Source organism: Balaenoptera musculus, chromosome 2 (genome assembly GCF_009873245.2).
Source record: "Balaenoptera musculus isolate JJ_BM4_2016_0621 chromosome 2, mBalMus1.pri.v3, whole genome shotgun sequence".
NCBI classification, from domain to species: domain Eukaryota; kingdom Metazoa; phylum Chordata; class Mammalia; order Artiodactyla; family Balaenopteridae; genus Balaenoptera; species Balaenoptera musculus.
In genome coordinates this window covers 125,613,644-125,637,175 of record NC_045786.1, presented here as the reverse complement: position 1 = coordinate 125,637,175, position 23,532 = coordinate 125,613,644, and the positions used below count along the sequence as shown (strand labels likewise).

General features: G+C 38.9%; 2 protein-coding genes and 1 long non-coding RNA gene across 4 annotated transcripts in view; 2 read left to right on the top strand and 1 right to left on the bottom strand.

Moving 5' to 3' along the window:
- Nucleotides 1-2,391: 2,391 nt before the first annotated feature.
- On the bottom strand, nt 2,392-2,847 carry LOC118890434 (small nuclear ribonucleoprotein E-like). The gene has a single exon (XM_036843287.1). It carries the CDS (start codon nt 2,802-2,804, stop codon nt 2,526-2,528), a length of 279 nt encoding a protein of 92 aa, XP_036699182.1. The 5' UTR covers nt 2,805-2,847; the 3' UTR covers nt 2,392-2,525.
- Nucleotides 2,848-4,192: 1,345 nt separating this feature from the next.
- Nucleotides 4,193-11,370, top strand: LOC118890435. The gene is made up of 3 exons (XR_005018742.1): nt 4,193-4,204; nt 8,810-8,812; nt 11,119-11,370. It is a non-coding gene; the product is annotated as an uncharacterized LOC118890435 (long non-coding RNA).
- Nucleotides 11,371-11,953: 583 nt separating this feature from the next.
- The window catches only part of NEMF (nuclear export mediator factor), a 53,678-nt gene continuing 42,099 nt past the window's right edge, over nt 11,954-23,532 (top strand). For both annotated transcript variants that reach the window (XM_036839402.1, XM_036839391.1), the window contains exons 1-4: nt 11,954-12,273; nt 13,121-13,189; nt 13,306-13,408; nt 16,371-16,496. In XM_036839402.1, the coding sequence (XP_036695297.1) occupies nt 12,215-12,273; nt 13,121-13,189; nt 13,306-13,408; nt 16,371-16,496 (357 nt within the window). In that variant the 5' untranslated portion in view covers nt 11,954-12,214. The remainder of the gene's footprint in view (nt 12,274-13,120; nt 13,190-13,305; nt 13,409-16,370; nt 16,497-23,532) is intronic.

Sequence of the window (23,532 nt, the reverse complement as noted above, 5' to 3'; positions counted from 1 at the left end):
CTCCATTACTCTAGGAGGTGGATCAAAAAAGATCTTGCTGTGATTTATGTCAAAGAGTGTTCTTCCTATGTTTTCCTCTAAGAGTTTTATAGTGTCCAGTCTTATATTTAGGTCCCTAATCCATTTTGAGTTTATTTTTGTGTATGGTGTTAGGGAGTATTCTAATTTCATTCTTTTACATGTAGCTGTCCAGTTTTCCCAGCACCACTTATTGAAGAGACTGTCTTTTCTCCATTGTATATCTTTGCCTCCTTTGTCATAGATTAGTTGACCATAGGTGCGTGGGTTAATCTCTGGGCTTTCTATCTTGTTCCATTGATCTATGTTTCTGTTTTTGTGCCAGTACCATATTGTCTTGATTACTGTAGCTTTGTAGTATAGTCTGAAGTCAGGGAGTCTGATTCCTCCAGCTCCATTTTTTTGCCTCAAGACTGCTTTGGCTATTCGGGGTCTTTTGTGTCTCCATACAAATTTTAAGATGATTTGTTCTAGCTCCGTAAAAAATGCCATTGGTAATTTGATAGGGATTGCATTGAATCTGTAGATTGCTTTGGGTAGTATACTCATTTTCACAATGTTGATTCTTCCAATCCAAGAACATGGTATATCTCTCCATCTGTTGGTATCATCTTTAATTTCTTTCATCAGTGTCTTATAGTTTTCTGCATACAGGTCTTTTGTCTCCCTAGGTACGTTTATTCCTAGGTATTTTATTCTTTTTGTTGCAATGGTAAATGGGAGTGTTTCCATAATTTCTCCTTCAGATTTTTCATCATTAGTGTATAGGAATGCAAGAGATTTCTGTGCATTAATTTTGTATCCTGCAACTTTACCATATTCATTAATTAGCTCTAGCAGTTTTCTGGTGGCAGTTTTAGGATTCTCTATGTATAGTATCATGTCATCCGCAAACAGTGACAGTTTTACGTCTTCTTTTCCAATTTGTATTCCTTTTATTTCTTTTTCTTCTCTGATTGCCGTGGCTAGGACTTCCAGAACTATGTTGAATAATAGTGGAGAGAGTGGACATCCTTGTCTTGTTCCTGATCTTAGAGGAAATGCTTTCAGTTTTTCACCATTGAGAATGATGTTTGCTGTGGGTTTGTCATATATGGCCTTTATTATGTTGAGGTAGGTTCCCTCTATGCCCACTTTCTGGAGAGTTTTTATCATAAGTGGGTGTTGAATTTTGTCAAAAGCTTTTTCTGCATCTATTGAGATGATCATATGGTTTTTATTCTTCAATTTGTTAATATGGTGTATCACATTGATTGATTTGCGTATATTGAAGAATCCTTGCATCCCTGGGATAAATCCCACTTGATCGTGGTGTATGATCCTTTTAATGTGTTGTTGGATTCTGTTTGCTAGTATTTTGTTGAGGATTTTTGCATCTATATTCATCAGTGCTATTGGTCTGTAATTTTCTTTTTTTGTAGTGTCTTTGTCTGGTTTTGGTATCAGGGTGATGGTGGCCTCATAGAATGAGTTTGGGAGTGTTCCTTCCTCTGCAATTTTTTGGAAGAGTTTGAGAAGGATAGGTGTTAGCTCTTCTCTAAATGTTTGATAGAATTCACCTGTGAAGCCATCTGGTCCTGGACTTTTGTTTGTTGGAAGATTTTTAATCACAGTTTCAATTTCATTACTTGTGATTGGTCTGTTCATATTTTCTGTTTCTTCCTGGTTCAGTCTTGGAAGTTTATACCTTTCTAAAAATTTGTCCATTTCTTCCAGGTTGTCCATTTTATTGGCATAAAGTTGCTTGTAGTAGTCTCTTAGGATGCTTTGTATTTCTGCGGTGTCTGTTGTAACTTCTCCTTTTTCATTTCTGATTTTATTGATTTGAGTCTCTCCCTCTTTTTCTTGATGAGTCTGGCTAATGGCTTATCAATTTTGTTTATCTTCTCAAAGAACCAACTTTTAGTTTTATTGATCTTTGCTATTGTTTTCTTTGTTTCTATTTCATTTATTTCTGCTCTGATCTTTATGATTTCTTTCCTTCTGCTAACTTTGGGTTTTGTTTGTTCTTCTTTCTCTAGTTTCTTTAGGTGTAAGGTTAGATTGTTTACTTGAGATTTTTCTTGTTTCTTTAGGTAGGCTTGTATAGCTATAAACTTCCCTCTTAGAACTGCTTTTGCTGCATCCCATAGGTTTTGGGTCGTTGTGTTTTCATTGTCATTTGTCTCTAGGTATTTTTTGATTTCCTCTTTGATTTCTTCAGTGATCTCTTGGTTATTTAGTAACGTATTGTTTAGCCTCCATGTGTTTGTCTTTTTTACGTTTTTTTCCCTGTAATTCATTTCTAATCTCATAGTGTTGTGGTCAGAAAAGATGCTTGATATGATTTCAATTTTCTTTTTTTTTTTTTTAAAAAAAAACAATCCTACAGCATTTATTGTCATCTGGTAATAACATAAAGGTGAGCAAAACAATATGAATAAATGCTTTAGAACTACACTTCTAACAAAGCACACCTAAAAAAACTGTATTGCCTTCTCAACAATTTCTCACTTCATTGATCATTTCTAGTTGGAGACACTTTGGAGCAGAGTAATGTTATCTCCTTTTAGCATGATCCGACCCAGTTGTTTTCTTGACTTTGTTTTAGAATGAATCTCTTCTGCATCATCTAATACGAGGTTCATATACTCATCAAAACCAATGATACAGCCCTCTATCCACATATTCACTTGCTCATAAAGCCACACCTGAATCCGAGATCTATTTTGCAAGTATCTGAAGATGAGATTGATTGGCTGTACCATCACCTTCTGCACCTTCTGGCCCTGGCCCCGGTACGCCATGGTGGAAGCTCACAAAGACCACACTATCCCGCACACTACCTCAAAAAGCCTGATTTCAATTTTCTTAAATTTACTGAGGCTTGATTTGTGACCCAAGATGTGATCTATCCTGGAGAATGTTCTGTGCGCACTTGAGAAGAACGTGTAATCTGCTGTTTTTGGATGGAATGTCCTATATATATCAATTAAATCTATCTGGTCTATCGTGTCATTTAAAGCTCCTCTTTCCTTATTTATTTTCATTTTGGATGATCTGTCCATTGGTGTAAGTGAGGTGTTAAAGTCCCCCACTATGATTGTGTTACTGTCAATTTCCTCTTTTATAGCTGTTAGCAGTTGCCTTATGTATTGAGGTGCTCCTATGTTGGGTGCATATATATTTATAATTGTTATATCTTCTTCTTGGATTGATCCCCTGATCATTATGTAGTGTCCTTCCTTGTCTCTTGTAACATTCTTTATTTTAAAGTCTATTTTATCTGATATGAGTATAGCTACTCCAGCTTTCCTTTGATTTCCATTTGCATGGAATATCTTTTTCCATCCCCTCACTTTCAGTCTGTATGTGTCCCTAGGTCTAAAGTGGGTCTCTTGTAGACAGCATATATATGGGTCTTGTTTTTGTATCCATTCAGCCAGTCTATGTCTTTTGGTTGGGGCATTTAATCCATTCACGTTTAAGGTAATTATCGATATGTATGTTCCTATGACCATTTTCTTAATTGTTTTGGGTTTGTTTTTGTAGGTCCTTTTCTTCTCTTGTGTTTCCCACTTAGAGAAGTTCCTTTAGCATTTGTTGTAGAGTTGGTTTGGTGGTGCTGAATTCTCTTAGCTTTTGCTTGTCTGTAAAGCTTTTGATTTCTCCATCAAATCTAAATGAGATTCTTGCCGGGTAGAGTAATCTTGGTTGTACGTTCTTCCCTTTCATCACTTTAAGTATATCATGCCACTCCCTTCTGGCTTGCAGAGTTTCTGCTGAGAAATCAGCTGTTAACCTTATGGGAGTTCCCTTGTATGTTATTTGTCGTTTTTCCCTTGCCGCTTTCAATAATTTTTCTTTGTCTTTAATATTTGCCACTTTGATTACTATGTGTCTCGGCGTGTTTCTCCTTGGGTTTATCCTGTATGGGACTCTCTGCGCTTCCTGGACTTGGGTGGCTATTTCCTTTCCCATGTTAGGGAAGTTTTCAACTATAATCTCTTCAAATATTTTCTCTGGCCCTTTCTCTCTCTCTTCTCCTTCTGGGACCCCTATAATGCAAATGTTGTTGCGTTTAATGTTGTCCCAGAGGTCTCTTAGGCTGTCTTCATTTCTTTTCATTCTTTTTTCTTTAGTCTGTTCCGCAGCAGTGAATTCCACCATTGTGTCTTCCAGGTCACTTATCCGTTCTTCTGCCTCAGTTATTCTGCTATTGATTCCTTCTAGTGTAGTTTTCATTTCAGTTATTGTATTGGTCATCTCTGTTTGTTTGTTCTTTAGTTCTTCTTGGTCTTTGTTAATCATTTCTTGCATCTTCTCAATCTTTGCCTCCATTCTTATTCCGAGGTCCTGGATCATCTTCACTATCATTATTCTGAATTCTTTTTCTGGAAGGTTGCCTATCTCCACTTCATTTAGTTGTTTTTCTGGGGTTTTTTCTTGTTCCTTCATCTGATATATAGCCCTCTGCCTTTTCATCTTGTCTATCTTTCTGTAACTGTGGGTTTTGGTCCACAGGCTGCAGGATTGTAGTTTTTCTTGATTCTGCTGTCTGTCCTCTGGTGGTTGAGGCTATCTAAGAGCTTGATGGGAGGCTCTGGTGGTGGGTAGAGCTGACTGTTGCTGTGGCGGACCTACCTTTTTTTTTTTTCTTAACTTTTGTGAGATATGTCATAGATAAAGACACAAATGTAATGTAAAGTTTAAAGTGTTTATAAAGTGACCAACTATATAACTGGTATTCAGAAATAGAACTTGCTAGCATCCTAGAAGCCCATCATACCCAAATACCCTTCGCTCTTGTATGTAACCACTATTCTAACTTTGTGACATTATCTTGTCATACTTTATGGTTTTACCACCTGTGTATACATCTCTAAATAGCTATTCCTTCTTTGAACAGTGTTGACTTCTAGGAAGTTCTTCATTGTATTAAGACAATTTACTTCCCTGAAATCTTCTCTCATTAGTAGTAACTATAACCCTAGGGGTTACAGGTAACAAATCAAACATTTCTACCCATCAACACCTCAACCATTTCTTACATTGCATGGTTTCAATCAACACCTCAACCATTTCTTACATTGCATGATTTCAATCTCGTTTCACCTTTCTGCTTGTCCAGTTTGTGTATCTTTCTTGGAAAGTATGATTGCCAATACAGAGCATAGTATTCTATCTCTGGTTTATCATCTAAGCATAGGACTGGAATATCTTATCTCTTATTCTAGATCTCAGACTTCTATTGAGAAAGCCAAATAACACTGATGCCTAATGCTGACTTTATAAGAGACTAAAATACGTAACATAAAACAATGCCAGGAGCTCAATTTATGGCTAGTAAATAAATAAATGGATGAATTTTAAAAAACTTGTAAAAATTTGCCAGACTGGAATATTGTGCAGTAGGGAACTCCCAGGCTCTGTCTGTTCCTCTCAGAAGCAATGAATAAGCTGGCAAAAACTGTCAGAATCATCTTTTTCAGAACTTTAGAATCTAGGTTTAAAAACTTACAGCAAGCAGGGAAATGTTTAATGAAGACAAAAAACTGCAGAATTTCAGTACCAGAGCTCTGTGGCATTTCATTTTCTCTGTTACCGTTCCCCACTCCTCAGTTCAGCAGTAAGATTTGCCCTAAGGGATCTCTTATATTCTTGGCACAGTCTTCCTTCCTTCATTGTGGAGTAGCAATCAGATTTCTCCTTAGTAGTCAGGACAAATCACTGCAGCCCGTGTAGTAACTCCCTTCTTTGCCTTTGATTCAGAGGCATGAAGAGCCCAAAGTGACTAGGCAGCAGTCTAAACTTTTAGTTCAATGGAATGATCATTGTCTCCTGGAAGAAGCATTTCTCTCCTTAGAACTGAGACCTCTAGGCCAACAGATTACAAGACCATGAGGAACAGGAAGCAAATTTTTTGCTAGAGAGTTACTAGGGGTAATAGTGAGTGGTGCCACTCCCATTTCCAGCCCTTTATTCCTGGACTCATGAATATTGGCTATGGGCGAAACAGCACCGTATATTGGACACTGAGTCAGAGCATATACAACCTCCTGGAGAACCTTGCCTCAGCCCTGCAAAGTATTGGCACCCAGCTGTGTTGTAACTGAATCTTTGAAAGGTCATGCTATCGTTTTATCAAGTCAGCTGCTTCAGGGTGGTGGGGGAAAATGGTAAAACCAGTGAAATCCATGAGCACGGGCCCATTGCTACACTTCATTTGCTGTGAAGTGAGTTCCTTGATTAGAAGCAATGTTGTGTGAAATACCATGATGGTGGAAAATGCATTCTGTAAGCCCATGGATGGTAGTTTTGGCAGAAGCATTGCATGTAGGATAGGCAGATCTGCACCCAAAATATATGTCTAATCCAATAACAAGAAAACCTTGCCCCTTCCATGATGGAAGAGGTCCAATGTAATCAACCTGCCACCCTGGGGAAGGGTGCCATGTCCAGGACTCAGTGTTGGTCTCTGCTGTTGGCCGATTGGGCACCTGGCACTGGCTGCAGCCAGGTCTGCCTTGGTGAGGGGAAGTCCATGTTGCTGAGCCCATGCATAAGCTCCATCCGCCACCATGGCCACTTTGTTCATGAGCCCTTTGGATGATGACAGAGGTGGCTGGGGAAGGAGGCTGGTTAGTATCCACAGAATAAGTTGGTCATCTTATCCACTTGATTTTTAAAATCCTTCTCTGCTTAGACCACTCTTCGGTCAGCATTCATATGGGACACAAATACCTTCACATTCTTCACCCATTCTGATAGGTCTATCCACATACCTCTCCCAGACTTCATCATCACCAATTTTCAAATTATGTTCCTTCCAGGTCCCTGACCATCTAGCCAAACAATTGGCCACAGCCCATGAATTGGTATATAATTGCATAACTGGTCATTTCTCCTTAAGCAAAATGAACAACCAGGTACACTGCTCAAAGTTCTGCCCACTGGGGGGATTTCCTTCACCACATCCCTTCAAGGATGTCCCAGAAAGGGGCAATAGTGCTGCAGCTGTCCACTTTAGGGTGGTGCCTGCATATCATACAGAACTATCTATACACCAGGCGCAAGTCTTCTCTTCCTCTGTCAACTGATTGTAGGGAACTCCACATGAGGCCATAGGTGCAGGCTGGGAGAGAGAAGGTGGTATAGAAGGAGTGGGGAACATGGGCATTTGGACCACTTCTTCATATAACTTATTTGTGCCTTCAGGACCTGCTTGGGTCTGATCTCATATCTACCACTTCCGTTTGATGATGGAGGGCTATTGTACATCCTCAACTTTATGGCACGGTGGTCAGGTAACACTTAGTTCATGATGGGCAGCTCAGGTTGCATGATAATTTTGGTGGCCTATGGTTAAGCATTCAGTCTCTCCTAAGGCCCTGTAGTAGGCCAAACGCTGTTTCTTAAAAGGAGAGCAGTTATCCACAGAGGATGGCAGGGCTTTGTTCCAAAATTCTAAGGACCTACACTGTGCTTCACCTACAGGGGCCGGCCAAACGCTACAAACTGCATCCCTGTCTGCCACTGCCACTGCAAGCTCCATTGGATCTGCTGGATCGTATGGCCCAAGTGGCAGAGCAGCTGGCATGGCAGCCTGGACCTGCTATAGAGCCTTCTCCTGGTATGGACCCTACTCAAAATTAGCAGCTCTTTGGATCCCTCAGTAAATGGGCCACAGTAATACACCCGAATGAGGAATATATTGTCTCCAAAATCCAAAGAGGCCCACTAGGTGTTGTACCTCTTTTTTGGTTGTAAAGGGGCCAGATGCAACAACTTAAACTTCACGTTAAAAGGGATATCTTGACATATACCATACCACTGGATCCCTAGAAATTTCTCTGAGGCAGTTCTCTGGATTTTTGTCAGATTTATTTCCTCCTTCTGACACACAAATGTCTTACCAATAAGTATAGAGTAGTTGCTACTTCTTTTCCCTAGGTCCAATCAGCATGGTGTCATCAGTGTAATGGACCAGTGTGATATCTTGTAGAAGGGAAAGATGATCAAGGTCCCTGTGAACTAAATTATGATATAGGGCTGGAGAGTTGATACTCCTGAAGTAGGACAGTGAAGGTGTATTTCTGGCCTTGCCAGCTGAAAGTCAACTGCTTCTGGTGGTCTTTCTAATAGAGATGGAGAAAAAGACATTGCCAGATCAACAGCTGCATAGCAGGGACCAGGGGATGTGTTAATTTGCTCAAGCAATGAAACCACATCTGGTATAGCAACTCTTATTGGAGTCACCACCAGGTTAACCTTACAACAATGCACTGTTATTCTCCAAGATCCATCTGTCTTCTACACAGGACAAATAGGTGAGTTGAATGGTATGTGGTGGGGATCACCACCCCTGCATCTTTCAAGTCCTTGATGGTGGCAATAATCTCTTCAGTCCTTCCAGGAATGCAGTATTGCTTTTGGTTTACTATTTCCCTACATAGAGACAGTTTTAGTGGCTTCCACTTGACCTTTCCCCCATAATTGCCCTCATTCTACAGGTCAGGAAACCTGCGTGGGGATTCTGCTAGTTGCTGAGTATGGGTATTCCACTTATGAGTTCCAGCACTGGGGGAATACCCACATGATGCATTTGAGGACCCACTGGGCCCACTGTGAGACAGATCAGAGCTGAAACTCCATTGACCACCTCCTGACCTCCATAAGCCCCTACTCTTGACTGGACCGCAGCGATGTTTTGAGTCTCCTGGAATTAGCGTCAGTTCAGAGCCAGTGTCCAGTAATCCCCCCAAAGCCTGATCATTTCCTTTTCCCCAGTGCACAGTTATCCTGGTAAAAGGCCGTAGATCCCTTTGGGGAAGTCTGGGAGAAAGATTAACAGTATGCATTTTTGGCAGTGTCCTTCCTCAAAGGGAGCCAGATTTCCTTTCATACAAGGGGTCCTGGTTCTGTAAACTGGCTCAAGTCTGGGAACTGAGTGAAAGACCATGACTCTGTTTTTATCATTTTTGTTCACTTGAGCTACAACTCTTTTGCTTATACAGACCAAGTAAGAATTTAGTAAGCTTCCCATACATTTCACTTCTAGGAACACCGTGATCAAATAGCCAGCACCATCGGTCTCCATGAGTCAGACTACTCTGATTGCTGCTTTGACTCTGCTGTCCACTATGATAATCACACCCAGCTTGCCTCTGGACATGGGGTGCTGCCATTGGACTCTGCCACTCAGGCTCCAGTTACTCCCCTTGCATTCAGGCTTCCCAATTCAGTGGCAGCAGTTCCCACTGTAAGTTCTGGTCTGCAGAGAAACGTGATCACAGAGCTCTTCAAGGGTGCTGAGGATCCCCTCACAAATTTATTTCTCACCGTTGTGGGGAAAGGAGTGTCCTCTGGGCCAGGGTAGGCTGCCCCAAAATGTGCCCCAAAGGCATATTGATTATTTTGAATTACAGTTACTTAAGAAATGGCCAACACAAGAGAGATACTCTCACCCTCCTTTTCCCTGAAAGCAGGAAATAATCTCTCATGTGGAAGGTACATTCCCTGCATCTGAAAGTAGAAGGATACCTTTATCACCAGAGATAGGGAATTCAGGCTGAGAAGTCTATATAAATGAACATTGTTACTTCTTTAATTTACTACCCAAGCCCATATTCTGTTTAGATTCTTCACTAATTAGCGCCCAAAACCTAAGTTTTCTTGTCCTGTCAATTCCTTACAAATTTATTTATTTGTCTAAAAAGTATAAAAGCTGCCTGCTTTGGCCACTTCTTAGGTCTCATTTCTAAGAGACCTCCATGTGCATTAATTAAAATTTGGGTTTTTTTTCCCCCTGTTAATTTATCTAGCGTCAATTTTATTATTAGTCCAGCCACAAGAACTCAAAATGGATAGAAGGGGAGATTTCCCCCCCTGACGCTACACATCGAATATTTCTATGGGTGGAAAGTAAAATTAATAAATTATATCTTATTCTGAATGAAACTATATTGGTTCCTAATGATTGACACTTCATCATTGACCACTTCATCTTCTAGAGATCAGTAAACTTCCAAGTATGCGCTCCAGGTCCCTTTCATCTTGGCACTTACAAATGCAGATACCTTGAGCCAAAGTTAAGGAATGATTCAAAATCTCCTGGTGTGGTGTCCAGGAATTTGCTTTGATTATCTCCATAGTAATCAGTGAATCACACTAAGACTTGAGAATCACAGCTCTAGATGCCCATAAGGCATCCATTAATAATTACCTCTAACTTTTTGGTTGGGACAAATGCCCATGGCACCTGTTTGGATTTCAGATATTCACCTTTATCTTCTCTTTGAAAATTGGAAGATGATTTTCCCATTTCCTGTTGCCTCTTATTTTTCCCACAAGTCCTTAAGTATCCCTGGTTCAGAATTTTTTCAAAGTAGAGAAATTATTCCAAAACCCAGAAATGATAGAATTCAATAGTAAATGATACAGTTTCTTTATCATTTTTACACTTATCTTCATCTCCTTCTCCCCCTCATGTATTTTCTTGCATTTTACTTCTGATGCTCATTTTCCTTGACAGAGCAGAAGCAATGTGTGGGTTAGTCAAGTGGCTGACTGTCTCAAGTATAACTTAAATTAGTATCCTGCTCCTATCTCATGGGTTTAGGGCCCTAAAGTGGGAGTTTTGCTATGAAGTATTTCAGTTTTTGTTTATAAAGAAGCATCTGAGTGTTGTCCCTTTCAATGTGGAGTTTATACATGGGTTGCTTTTATGCAAAATATTTAGGCATTATTTGGGTAATGGCTTCAGAGCCAACATAAGAACCTTAGCATTGTTTATGTACAGTTAAACCTCTCGCTTTTACTGTTTGCACTACAGTCGACTTGGTTCCCAGTCTTTCCTAAACCCTCCAAATGGTTTATTCCATATTTTGAGCTATTCTGCATGATTTTCTGTGCCGTATGTCGCATTAATTCTGCGCTGTACCTGCTACAGTAGTCCCCTTAGCGTCTACAATTGTTTCTTCTGAAATGTCAACCGAGTCCTTTTTACTTAGAGTCGCCATCTGCTGGTGGCAATTCTGCTTGCCACGACTTGTAGCCCATAGGCTCTAGAATCCTCCTAGGTCCGGATTCCTTGCCGGGCGCGGTGGCGCGCGCCTGTAGTCCCAGCTACTCGGGAGGCTGAGGCAGGAGGATCGCTTGAGCCCAGGAGTTCTGGGCTGTAGTGGCTATGCCGATCGGGTGTCCGCACTAAGTTCGGCATCAATATGGTGACCTCCCGGGAGTGGGGGACCACCAGGTTGCCTAAAGAGGGGTGAACCGGCCCAGGTCGGAAACGGAGCAGGTCAAAACTCCCGTGCTGATCAGTAGTGGGATCGCGCCTGTGAATAGCCACTGCACTCCAGCCTGGGCAACATAGCGAGACCCTGTCTCTTTTGAGTTCTTATCTTAAAATAGGCTTTCTTCCCACGTATATATCACAACAAAAAGTACCATGTTTACATTCTTGCACGACTACTTTCCCACTGCATCGTGAATTCCTTTGGCGGGGCAATATTGTCTTATTTTTATTTTTAATCTTACTTCACCATTACCTAGCGAAACAATTGAATATTCAGGTTGCCAAGCATTTATGGAGCCCCTATTGTATACCAGGTACTATGCTGAGCCCAGGGGATCCCAATACCTAGATTGGATGAGAATCCCACAATACACCACAAATGCTCTTCCGAGAGCAAGACATCAGGATAGGAACTCCTTTTTGAGGGTTGATTTGCCTTGATCATTGAGGGTAACTGTAGGGTGTATGAAATAGTCCACTTCGTTAAATTTCAACACTGTGCACGTCAGGGAAAGGGGTCGTTGCGCCTGTACACAGAGAGAGCCCCATCTGGGGAAATCCTCCCAGTGCACTTCTCGTAAATTGTTATGACCCGCAGGGGTCACTGTGGAGGCTGGCTTAAGTCCCGAAACGCAAGGGAGCAAAGTAACCGGCCTAGTCCATAAGCTTTCCAGGAAGGAATGCAGTTTCAAGAGAATAGTTTGGATCTATTTCGAATTGTTTTGGTACAACGAAAAGGGAGCTGGCGACGGACTTGACAGCCGAACACTGCACAAAAGTGACGCAAAGCAGTTCGCTTCAAGGAATATTGGGTCTTCTGCGCGGCCGTAGATCCGCCAAGTGCGCCTGCGCATAAGAGTAGCGGCGTTGAGTCAGGCCGGCGGTGGAGGAAAGTGGTAGAGAGCGTGAAGCCTCGCCATGAAGACCCGCTTTAGCACCGTTGACCTCCGCGCGGTACTCGCGGAGCTGAATGCCCGGTACTGTATGACGGGTGACCAGGCTCGTGCGGGTGGTGCAGGAGGCAGAGGCCATGGCCCCACCGTGGAAACAAGAACAGCCTTATGTTTTCCCTGGGTCCCCCCGGTCCTGTTCTTCTGTGGACCTGGCTAGGCCTGAGTGGGCGAGCGCGTGACATCTTTCCGTGGCCCTCAGGATACCGGGGGAACCCCGGCGGTCGCGTGCCCCACTCCCTGCTCTCGTGGGCTGCTAGTCTCGCCAGGTCTTGCGTCCGGCTTTGGCGGGGCTCTCGGCCTGTGGGCCTGAGTCGCCCGGGTCTGGCAGCAAACGTTTAGTAAAAGACGAGACGCCAGGTGGAGGACGCCAGTGTAGTTATTTGCTTCAGAGGTTTCCAGACCAGAGGCTTGGTTTGTTAGACGCTCCTCCTCACCGCAAAGAAAGGCAGCATCGCCTTTTTAGCGGGAGGTAGCAGATTTGGCCTGAGGTCTGCATTCTAATTTGCTTTGTATTATTCAGCTGTGTGAGCTTTGTCATATTTCTCGGGCCTCGTTAACATATTTTCTTTTATAATTAAGTGGGTTAGATTTTACTGTATTTCCTAAAATGTATATTGGATCACTTAAAAGACTCAAGGCATTGTATAGTGTTCCTAGAGCTGATAGACCACTTTCGTTTTTAAATAGTTAAACTCAAGGTTTGGGCTCAACGTCTGATGGCCTTCAGACTGCGCACTGGTTGACTCCGTATCTTTAGAGTCAAAGATCCCCCCTTTGGCCGTCTCTACTTCCGCCTACAGCTTTAAATTGTGTGAAGTTCTATGTTTCAAATGGTAGTATGATTTGTTACATGTTTCCTTTCTCTTTGCAGCTTGCTAGGAATGAGAGTAAACAATGTTTACGATGTGGATAATAAGACGTATCTTATTCGTCTTCAAAAGTAAGAGCATTTTATAGGCTTGTTTTATCTTTTGTATAATTAAATATGAGCTTGTTTGTTTTTTTTAACCTGAGTTAGTGCTGCCCTAAAAAATTTTTGACTTTTTTCTTCTACAGACCAGACTTTAAAGCTACACTTTTACTTGAATCTGGCATACGAATTCACACGACAGAATTTGAATGGCCTAAGAATATGATGCCGTCTAGTTTTGCTATGAAGGTAAGTTTTAAGTTATACTTGAAGCTAAATTTTAAGGCCCTGAGATTGGTCACTAACAATTGAAATTATAAACGGGTTTTTCTTCACTTGTTGTAAATAAAATAGAGATAAAATAGAGTAGTTGATAGATACTGGATGAATAAAGGAGATGTTTATTAACTTCTCCCTTTTACCCTTCACGCCACTTTGTGCACCACATCTTTATGTTCCCACAGTTACCGTTCTAGTTCAAGCTTTTATAATGCTGGACACTATAGCCATTTAACTCTACTACTCTTCTCACTATCAAAACAATTCTGTGTTAGACCAACCTTGATTTTTCTAAAGCATCATTTTCATTAGTTATCCCACCTTTTATGATTCTCTAATTGCTGAATCCATATCCTATACCCCAGCATTCTTGGCTTTGTGTAATCTGCCCTCCTTTCCTAGCCTTGTCTTCCACAGCTCACTTTTCAGCTACCAATCTGTATTTTGTTGGAATACTCAGTGACATTAGTATGCTACCAACCATACCTTTTTACTTTTCACTTCTCTTTTTGTTTTTACTATTAAAACTGAGATCCCGCATTTGTGGATGTATTACGCTTTCGCTTATTGACACAACAGATATACTGAAAAGCTCATGATGCAAAGGAAAGACATTAGAGTCAGATATACCTAACTTTGAATTAATGGTTTTGCTGCTGAATAATTTTATAACCTGGAAATTTTACTTAACCTCTTGGAACTTGTTTTTTTAAATGTGAAATGTAGATAATGCCTCCCTCATGGGGTTTTTGGTGAGGATTAATTGAAGTTACATGTAAAGCACCTAACACAATGCCTGACACATAATAGGGCTCCATATGTATTAATTTCCTTCTTCCTCTCCTCCTCACTTTCCTTCAGAAATTTATTTGTTTTGGCATTGTGTTATTTCATTAGAGGCTTTACAGAGAAGATCCTTATCCCCAGCAACTTAGAATCTGTTTTGGATTACACGTTAGGTAAGTGTTTCCCAAATCACAAGGCCTGTCACAAAATTATCAAATTCTTAAAAGTTTAATTTACTTAATAGTAACCCAAAATGGTTCTATTTTGGGGATTGTCCTTAATAATAATGACACTTTATATTTGTATAGTACTTTTCAAAGAATAATGCATACTTCATTTAAGTTGTTTAATAACTTGGATATGAAAAACAAATATTGTTTCAGTTTTACATATGATATAACAGATAATAAGATGTATGATACTGGGACTGTGTAAACATCCCCAAACGAGGCTACATCAATAGGAGGTCAGACACTCAAAAAAAAAAAAACTTAGAATTTAATGAGTTAGGTGTACATGTCAACCTAAATGTTTATAAAAATTCTCTTCAATGGAGCAGACAATGTTAAGTACTTTATAAATAACTAAAAGAGCTGTTACTGCTGTATGTTACAGGCAGGGTCATGTTTAGTACGTGGTAAATCACAGTGATTGTTCCTAATTCTCACATTTGGGGATGTCAGCTGTAGCTTTGTGACACTGACAGAAGCTTGTTTTCACCAAGCTGCTAGTAGGGAAATAAAGAAAAAACAAGTTTTACGTATGTATTATATGTCCATCTATACTCATAATAATTTTCCCTTTTTCACCATTCCATGGTGTGGACTTCTGTTCCATTCAAGGATGCCTTTTATCTTCATTTTAACTTTATTTTTCTCAAAATATTACTGGGGGAATTGATTATGATTTTCACCTGGAGATTTAAAGACAGCCCTGAATGTAGGTCACTGTTTAACTCAAAATTAATATAGGCCACTTTTAAATGAGAACTATTGAATTTAGGAGGGAGAGATTATTCTATGAAGGTTGAAAAGTCTTACATCTGCCTGAATATATGTGAGTATATAATTCTGCCTGAATACATAAAATGAGAATTTTAGTCAATTTGAACTATAGATCTGGAGAAGAACTCTTCTTAGTTATGAAAGAATTGGCATTAATTCGAAGAATGACCCTGTATATTCTTCTTCTCCTTTATTTTTTTTAAAGATGGTTTTAGGTTAAATTCTCTGTAAAATTTGTTTTGGATTTGAGGCTTGAAGAAAAGAAAGCATTCTTTCTTTCTGGTCTTGACTATGGGATCTTTCAAATTCAAATTTAGAAACAATTGTAGCAATTTTTTTTTAGGAGTTACAGAGTAGTCTTGTTTTTGGTCCATGTCATACTTAAATATTTGTACATGTAATATAAAACAGTAGGTATTTACCAAGTAAATTGTCTTTGGGTTTTACATGTTAATTTTATTTTAATTGTTTATAAGAACAAGAACATTATGACTAGGGATAAGAATAATAGGATTTGATAAAGGATAGGAGTTACTACATTTGTATTTGAGCTAGGTTGTTCAAAAGCCTGGAGATAGTACCAGAAAAATTCTGTTTGGGTTTTATTAATAAAGTTTGTGGGAATAGAGGGTAATTGGTTGTAAGTTGGAGGACTAATTTATAGAATTCCAATAAGCTCCTGGTTCAGAATTTGTATTTGAAGTGACAGATTAGTGGAAACCACTAGTTAATCTTGAACACAAACACATGAAAGGAAATTTGGGATACTTAAAAAATTTCAGTAAGGAGAGGCTTAAAAAAAAGTTACAGCTTTGTGTGAGGTCGTCAGGATAAGAATGGATTTATTTAGCAGTGGTATAAAGCAACAATGTAAACTTCCCTATAGGTCTTTTATTATCTACTTAAAAATTGGATATAAAATACTGTTGCAGAGTTAGCCGTCAGAGTTGTCTGAAATAAAATGTGTTTCCTCTGATTATGATTCTGTAAGTTTTAATTTTGACTATACTGTTTCATCTGTTAGTCTTAAGATGTTATTCTTGATGGAAATGAAAAGAAGAAACTTAATTATAAACCAATACCAAATGATTAGGAATTCACTTTTACTATATAAATGCCTTTTTTCTTCTCTTTCTTGCTAGTGCCGAAAACATTTGAAGAGTCGGAGATTAGTCAGTGCAAAACAGCTTGGTGTGGATAGAATTGTAGATTTTCAATTTGGAAGTGATGAAGCTGCTTATCACTTAATCATTGAGCTCTATGACAGGGTAAGTTAAATTTGAGGGATGGGGTGAGGAGAATTCATTATATTGTTAATTATTCATGTAATAGTGCTGTCAAACATGGGCAGGGAACATTTTTTTCTCTTCAAAGGCCATTGATACACTAGGATAATAAAGTGCAACACAAGTAAAATGTAATTTTCCATTAATCTTCCTTTTTATCTGGAGGCCAGAATTTAGGCAGACTGTAGCCATTTAAAATAGCATTTGAGGGGCTTCCCTGGCGGTCCAGTGGTTAAGACTCTGTGCTTCCGCTGCAGGGGGCGCAGGTTTAATCCCTGGTCTGGGAACTGAGATCCTGTATGCCATGTGGCATGGCCAGAAAAAAAAAAAAAATGAAAAAGAACAAAAACAATAATAAAACAGCATTTGAATGTAGGAGATGAAGATCTGAGAACTGAAGAAATTATCTACTACTTTACATTTCAGGACTAGAGTGGTACAACCAGCAAATTGTCAGATAGTTTTGTCATAAATAAGACTGCAGTTGAGACTCAGGGACATTGCCATGTTTTCAGTGTCATCAGTCATAAGAGGAAGACTACTGATGGCCTCACCATTCTTGCTTCTTGCCTCTTAATCCTTCCATGTAGTTACCTGTTATATCTTGGAAATGTTTCATGAGCTACCTACAGCAAAATAAATTCCATTTGCATCAAAAATTTAAATATAAAAAGTGAAACCATAGAAGTACTAGGTGAAAATATGGATTAAGATGTATGAATTTGGGATGAAAAAGACTTTTAAGCCTAACAGTGAAAACAAATATTGATAGATATGACTGCTTAATTTTAAAGCTGTGTAAGGCAATTTAACTGTGTAAGGCAGAAAACACCATGAACTGTTGATACATATATCAAAAGTGAAAAACTGGGGAAAAATATTTTAACTTGTATGGTAAATAAAATGCTCATAATCCTAATACGTAGTTTTCACAAACCGTTCAAGTGGAAAAATGGATAAAGTGCTTGATTACACAATTCAAAAAAGAATAATACAAATGGCTTATGAAAGCATGAATACTGTATAAACAGATTACTGAAAGATAAAAATGATATTTTTCTTCCTCCCCTTTTTTTCTTTCTCTGTCAATATATAAATGATTGGAAAGTTTGACAATAACCAGTATTATCAAGAATGTACAGGGAGTTCCCTGGTGACCTAGTGGTTAGGATTCTGGGCTTACACTGCCGTGGCCTGGGTTCAGTCCTTGGTCAGGGAACTGAGATACTGCAAGCTGTGTGGTGTGGCCAAAAAAAAAAAAAAAAGAGAGAGAATTAAAAAAAAAAAAAGGATGTACGGGAACAAGGGTAGGTTAGAACATTATTTTTGGAAGATTGTTTGACAGTATATAACATGATTTTTAAAGTTTATGTGCATAACCTTTGACGCAGGAATTCCACTTCTAGCAATTTATCATAAGAAACGTTTGAGACAAGTGCTCGGGAAGGATCATACCAAGGATAGTCTTTATAGTGTTTATAATAGTTAAAACTTGGAAGGAAGCTAAATGTCTTTGTTTTTTTATTGTTTGTTGTTTTTTGCTTTTTCTCCATTTCTCTGTGATTGTCATCTCTTAAATGTTCCCATTTATTTCTTGCATGAGTCACTTGGGCTGGACTTATCACAGCTCTTAAGTGGAAATTGGTCCCTAGTTGTTCCTCATGTGTGGAATTTTTCACCTCTAGCTAGACTCCAAGCGACTCCATTATTCAAAGCTAAATTTCTTTGAATAAGAGATTGGTTAAATAATTAAGGGAGACCCGAATAATAGAATGTGTAATTTTTAAAAAATAATATTGAGCTGTTTGTTTTTTTTCTTTCTTATCAGTTTTTTACCACATGCTTTTAATCATTTTAAGGTTTTTGTTAGATATATGACACATACATTATAAGTGTGCACTTTAGTGAACTATCAGAAGTGGACATACCTGTATTAGTTATTGACCTGGATGTGGGCCCGGGACAGCAAGACTACCCGCTGATCCTTGCACTTGTCTTTAATTGTCTATGCACTTCTCTTTGCCACTAATTCCTTTACCCATCTTTCTGCCCCCGTCCCCTGCAGGCAGCAGCAGCTACAGCTGCAGCGGCTGCTCTCCTGGAATTGATTTTTGTATGTGGTCTCAGGTAGTGGTCAATTAAAAAAAAAATTAGTATGATAACCTTCTTAAAACCTTTTTTGTTTTGAAATGATTATAGATTCACAGGAAGTTGCAAAGATAGAACAGAGAGGTCTGGTGTACCCTTCACCCAGTTCCCCTCAGTTGTTACATGTTACATAATTATATTACAATAACAAAATCAGGAAATCAGTATTGGTACAATGTATGCATATAATTCAATGCATTTTACCATGTTTGTAGATTCATGTAACCACCACTGCATTCAAGATACAGAAGTTTTCCATTACCACAGAGATCTTCCTTGTGGTACCCCTTTGTAGTAACACCCACCCCTCTTCCTCCCATCCCTGCACCCTGGCAACTACTAATTTGTTCCATCTCCATAATTTTGTCATTATAAATCGGGTCTTTAACAAAGAAGGCAGTCTCAGAACCTTGGTGAAAAGGACATACCAGATAGTCTTAAATAGGAGTTGATAAACTACAGCCTGTGGCCCCTTTTTGTAAAGCCTGTGAGTTTAAGAATGGTTTTTACAATACATTTTAAAAGAGCTCTTTAAAAAGAAAGAATATGCAACAGAAACCATATGTGGCCCACAAACCCTAAAACATTTATTATCTTGCCTTTCATGGGAAAAGTTTGCTGACCCCTGCTCTTAAATAATAGATTCATATTGTCTGAGCTAATATTGCTTGGACAGATGCCAGACTGTATCAGGGATGTCAAGTTAGGATTTTTAAGATTCTTTTTAGTCTAGAAGCAGATGCCTTCATGAAAATAGAGTGTTAACCTATGATCTAGGACAATCAGAATTGATTACACAGGACTGAATAAACTGGGGAGAATCTAATTGTGGTTATTTTTTTCAGAATGTTGTTGATATTATTTTTATAATAGTTATATGATAAAGCCCTTCTGACCTGTAATTTAGTAACTATACTAGTGCTAGTTGGAGTGATACATTCTTTAAATGGTAGTTTGCTCTCTTTGGTCCCTTAGAATTTAGGAACACTTGCCTTTTACTGAGATTGTTTTACTGCTCAAGACAATGTGTCTATTTGCATAGGTTCAATAAGAATTTGTCCTTTTTACCAGGTTACAATTAGGCAAATTGATTGTGTAGCCAAGGTCAAACCTAGAGTGTCACATTTGAGAATAAATCTCATTCAGTTAGGTGTGAAAAGCTCACCATTAAGGAACAAAGGTTATACTTCATATGTAAAGCCAGTGTCCACAAAGCCCTCCTGAGAACCTAGTCTTGTACCTTATCTGTGGCATATAGGATCCTAGCCTGCAGGAAGTAAGGAAGGTCACTTCTTGTAGATTTGCGTGACTTCACGTAGAGAAGAATTTACTTACATTTATAGGTGCACCACAGACAAAACCAGTAGCGATTTTTTCTTTTCTTTTTTTGGTTTCCATAGCTTTGAGTTAGAAGCAAATAGTAATTTTTAAGTCTCTGGAATAATAGAGGCTATTGAAGATATAATTCCGAATTTCTTATGAATTCTTCAGGCAGCAGTGATAAATAAGGCTTCAGTAACTGCTTGATACCATGTGGCTCTAGATTTGCTGTCTATAGTTCAAGGAGGTTTATATATGTTATTTAACATTTCTTGCTGCACTTGTGTAAATAAATCAGTCCAAGACACAAAGTAGCTTTTTCTGTGTATATGTGTAATCAAGAATAATTTGAGATGTTGTAATCATGAGAGGAGACTGTTAAAAATTACCCAAAATTTGAAAAGAGACAAAAAGGACAAAATGTCATTTTAGTATCCTGCCAGGTGTTGTCTAGCGTTGTCTAGCCGGCACTCCTGGGGATTCTAGGGATGTGTATTTTTTTTTTTTTTTGGCTGCGTTGGGTCTTCATTGCTGCGCATGGGCTTTTCTCTAGTTGTGGCGAGCGGAGACTACTGTTCCTTGCGGTGGGCGGGCTTCTCATTGCGATGGCTTCTCTTGTTGCGGAGCGCGGGCTCTAGGCGTGAGGGCTTCAGTAGTTGCGGCACGCGGGCTCAGTAGTTGTGGCTCACAGGCTTCATTGCTCCACGGCATGTTGAATCTTCCCGGACCAGGGATAGAATCCATGTCCCCTGAATTCGCAGGCGGATTCTTAACCACTGTGCCACCAGGGAAGACCCTGCTATTTACTCTTGATTAGGCTCTTTTACACCTCGTTAAGGGTGGACTTTAACTTATAGAAAACTGATAGCAATGCAAATAATTCTTGCCTGATAGCAATGAAAATTAATTTCATCTAGTAGAGATTCAAATTATCTCTGTCCAGAGAAAAGATATCCCCAGAGGTTGCAGTTTTATTGCCCTACATTGGCAATCTTACACAATCATTCTTTTCTCACCCACTCTAAGTAGTCCACTTACTTCGTTTCTCTTAGAACCAGTTTTGTCATCTAGTTCTCTCATTAATTAGTTGAATAACTTTTTGGCAGTTATAAAAATAGTATATTGTTTTCTGGTGACCACTGTTTCTGTTGAAACCAGTGTCAGTCATACTGTTGCTCCTTTGAAGGTAATCTCTCCTTTTTATCTGGGTGCTTTAAATTTTTTTCTCTTTGTCTTTGATTTTCAGTAGTTTGCTATGATATGTCTAGTTGATTTTCCTTTGTAATTACCTTCTGGGGTTCACAGTGCTTCTAGAATCTGTGAGTTGGTGTTTTTCATCAGTATGGGAAAATTCAGTCATATTTTCTTTTGATCTATCTTCCAATTCACTGATTTTATTGCTATCAGACAAGAATCATTTGGAACCATTTGTAATTGCTCTATTATCTGATTCCTCTGATGTCTGTTTTATAGTCTGTTGTTCTTTTAACTATAATTACATTGTCTTGTCTCCTCCCATGCCTGGTTACTTTATTGTGTGCCAGGCATTGAGTAGGAAAAGTCATAGATAAACCGTGAGACCTGGAATGATGTTATCTTCCTTTAGAGAGGATATTTGCTTTAGACAGGTAGCTAAGGACACAAGTAATCCCATATTACCTTACTCCAATCAAGAATTGAATTGATTAGGAGCTGGGTGTGGGAAAGCTGGAAAATTTCCAATTCACTCCTTCTCCTGGGATGCAGCCTTTTGGGGTCAGTATTCATAGCTGAACTTATCAGGGATAAATCCCCTTAGCCCCTACCCCTTTCACTTGGACCCTGAACTCAAATTTTTATTCTCCTTAGTTGTCCTGTGAGCCTATCAAAATTCATGCTCAGCTTCCCAGCCTGTCAGCTGATTCTTAACTGTTAGATAAATAATCCTAGGGAAGAAGTAGCTCTAAGTGTGGAGCTCACCTTTCTGAGTTTTCCTCTCCTAGATTTTGATCCTATAAATGTTTACTGCCTGTTTGCATTTTTTGTTTCTTAAGAGACTTGCTTTGTATTTTGTCCAGTTTTTCTTTTTCTCAGTAGGACAATAGTTAGAATTATCTAGACTACCATTTAAATTAAAAATGTTTATACAAGTAGTACACGAATACATTCTCAGTATATAGAAAAGTTTGTAGAATTAAAATTGAAGGTCTTATCACCCCTGGCCCAACCAGTTCCTCATCCCAAAGTAACCACTGTTATGTTTGGTGTTCTATTTATGATCCCTTTCCCCCACTCCCGCCCACCCCAATTAAAAAACAAGAGAAGGTTTTTTTCATTGGGGGGGGGGGGAAGAAATCTCTAGAATGTAACTAATTGCAGGCTGCCTTAGGTTTAACTCATTGTGAAGTTTAAGTTATATATCAGACATGGGCCTTTCCTATTTTTTCTTTTTTTCCTTTTTCAATTTAAACTTAGCACTTAATGATGTAAAATTTCTTTCCACAGAATAAAAGTCTTTATTATCATTTAAAAATTTAAATAATTTTTTTATTTTATAGTAATACTAGATTTGTAGAAAAGTTGCAAAGATAATAAAGAAAATTCCTGTATACCCTTCACTTAGTTTCTCTTAATGTTATCATCTTATATAACCATGGTACATTTGTCAAAACTGAGAAATTCACATTGGTACATTACTGCTAATTAAACTACAGACTTCATTTGGGTTTCACCAGTTTTTCTACTCATGTTCTTTTTTCTGTTCCAGGATTCAATCCAGGATACCCCCTTGCATTTAGGGTCTTTCTGTTTTGAAGGCTCTGCGCAATTGGCATGTGTACTGTCTAGGTTCCAGAGGTCCACTTAATGATGAGTTTGGAATAGATATTCAGGATTTATATGTGAGAGTATGTGCTTGGGAATTTTCAGTACTCACTGTGGTATTTAAGAGAAGTATGTTGCTTGATTCTTACAGTAGATCTTGAAGATTGCTCTCTCCTGTCTTTATACCAGGGTCTCAGCTTCTAGCCTTCATGTCTGGAATTTTGATGTATGGATTATCTAGAGTTGATCAGACCTTGGGTAAAGAGGCTGTTGCTATTCAGACTCACTTAAGAAAGTCAGTTTATTAATTTGTGAAAAGCAGGTTGCAGTAAGAAAGACTCTGGAGAAAGTAAGATTAGAAAATGGATTATTGAGTACATCAGAGACAAGTGCAGTATTTCCCCAAGTAAGTTCCTCGACACCACTTCCATATGATAATAGCCTAGAAAAATGGTTCCCCTAGTCATAAAAATTTGAAGAACCTTGAGAATAAATAAGGTAAAAAAATTTTTTTAACTCTAGGACTTACCAGTGCCTTTAATATGATCATGTGATGTGTACATCCCCTAGGGAAGGATATGTTACATAGAATTTCCAAAACTTATTAGATCACAGAATTTTTTTCTTTTTAATGGGAGTAGTGGTTCTTAACAGAATACTTTTGGGAAACCTTGGTTTAAAGAAAGCCCTCTGAGGGAAGTAACTGCCTTACTGAATCTTCCAGATGTTCTTGATAACTGTACAATTT

Coding starts and splice junctions, on each gene's coding strand:
- LOC118890434 (XM_036843287.1), bottom strand. CDS start 2,804: ATGGCGTACCGGGGCCAGGGCCAGAAGGTGCAGAAGGTGATGGTACAG.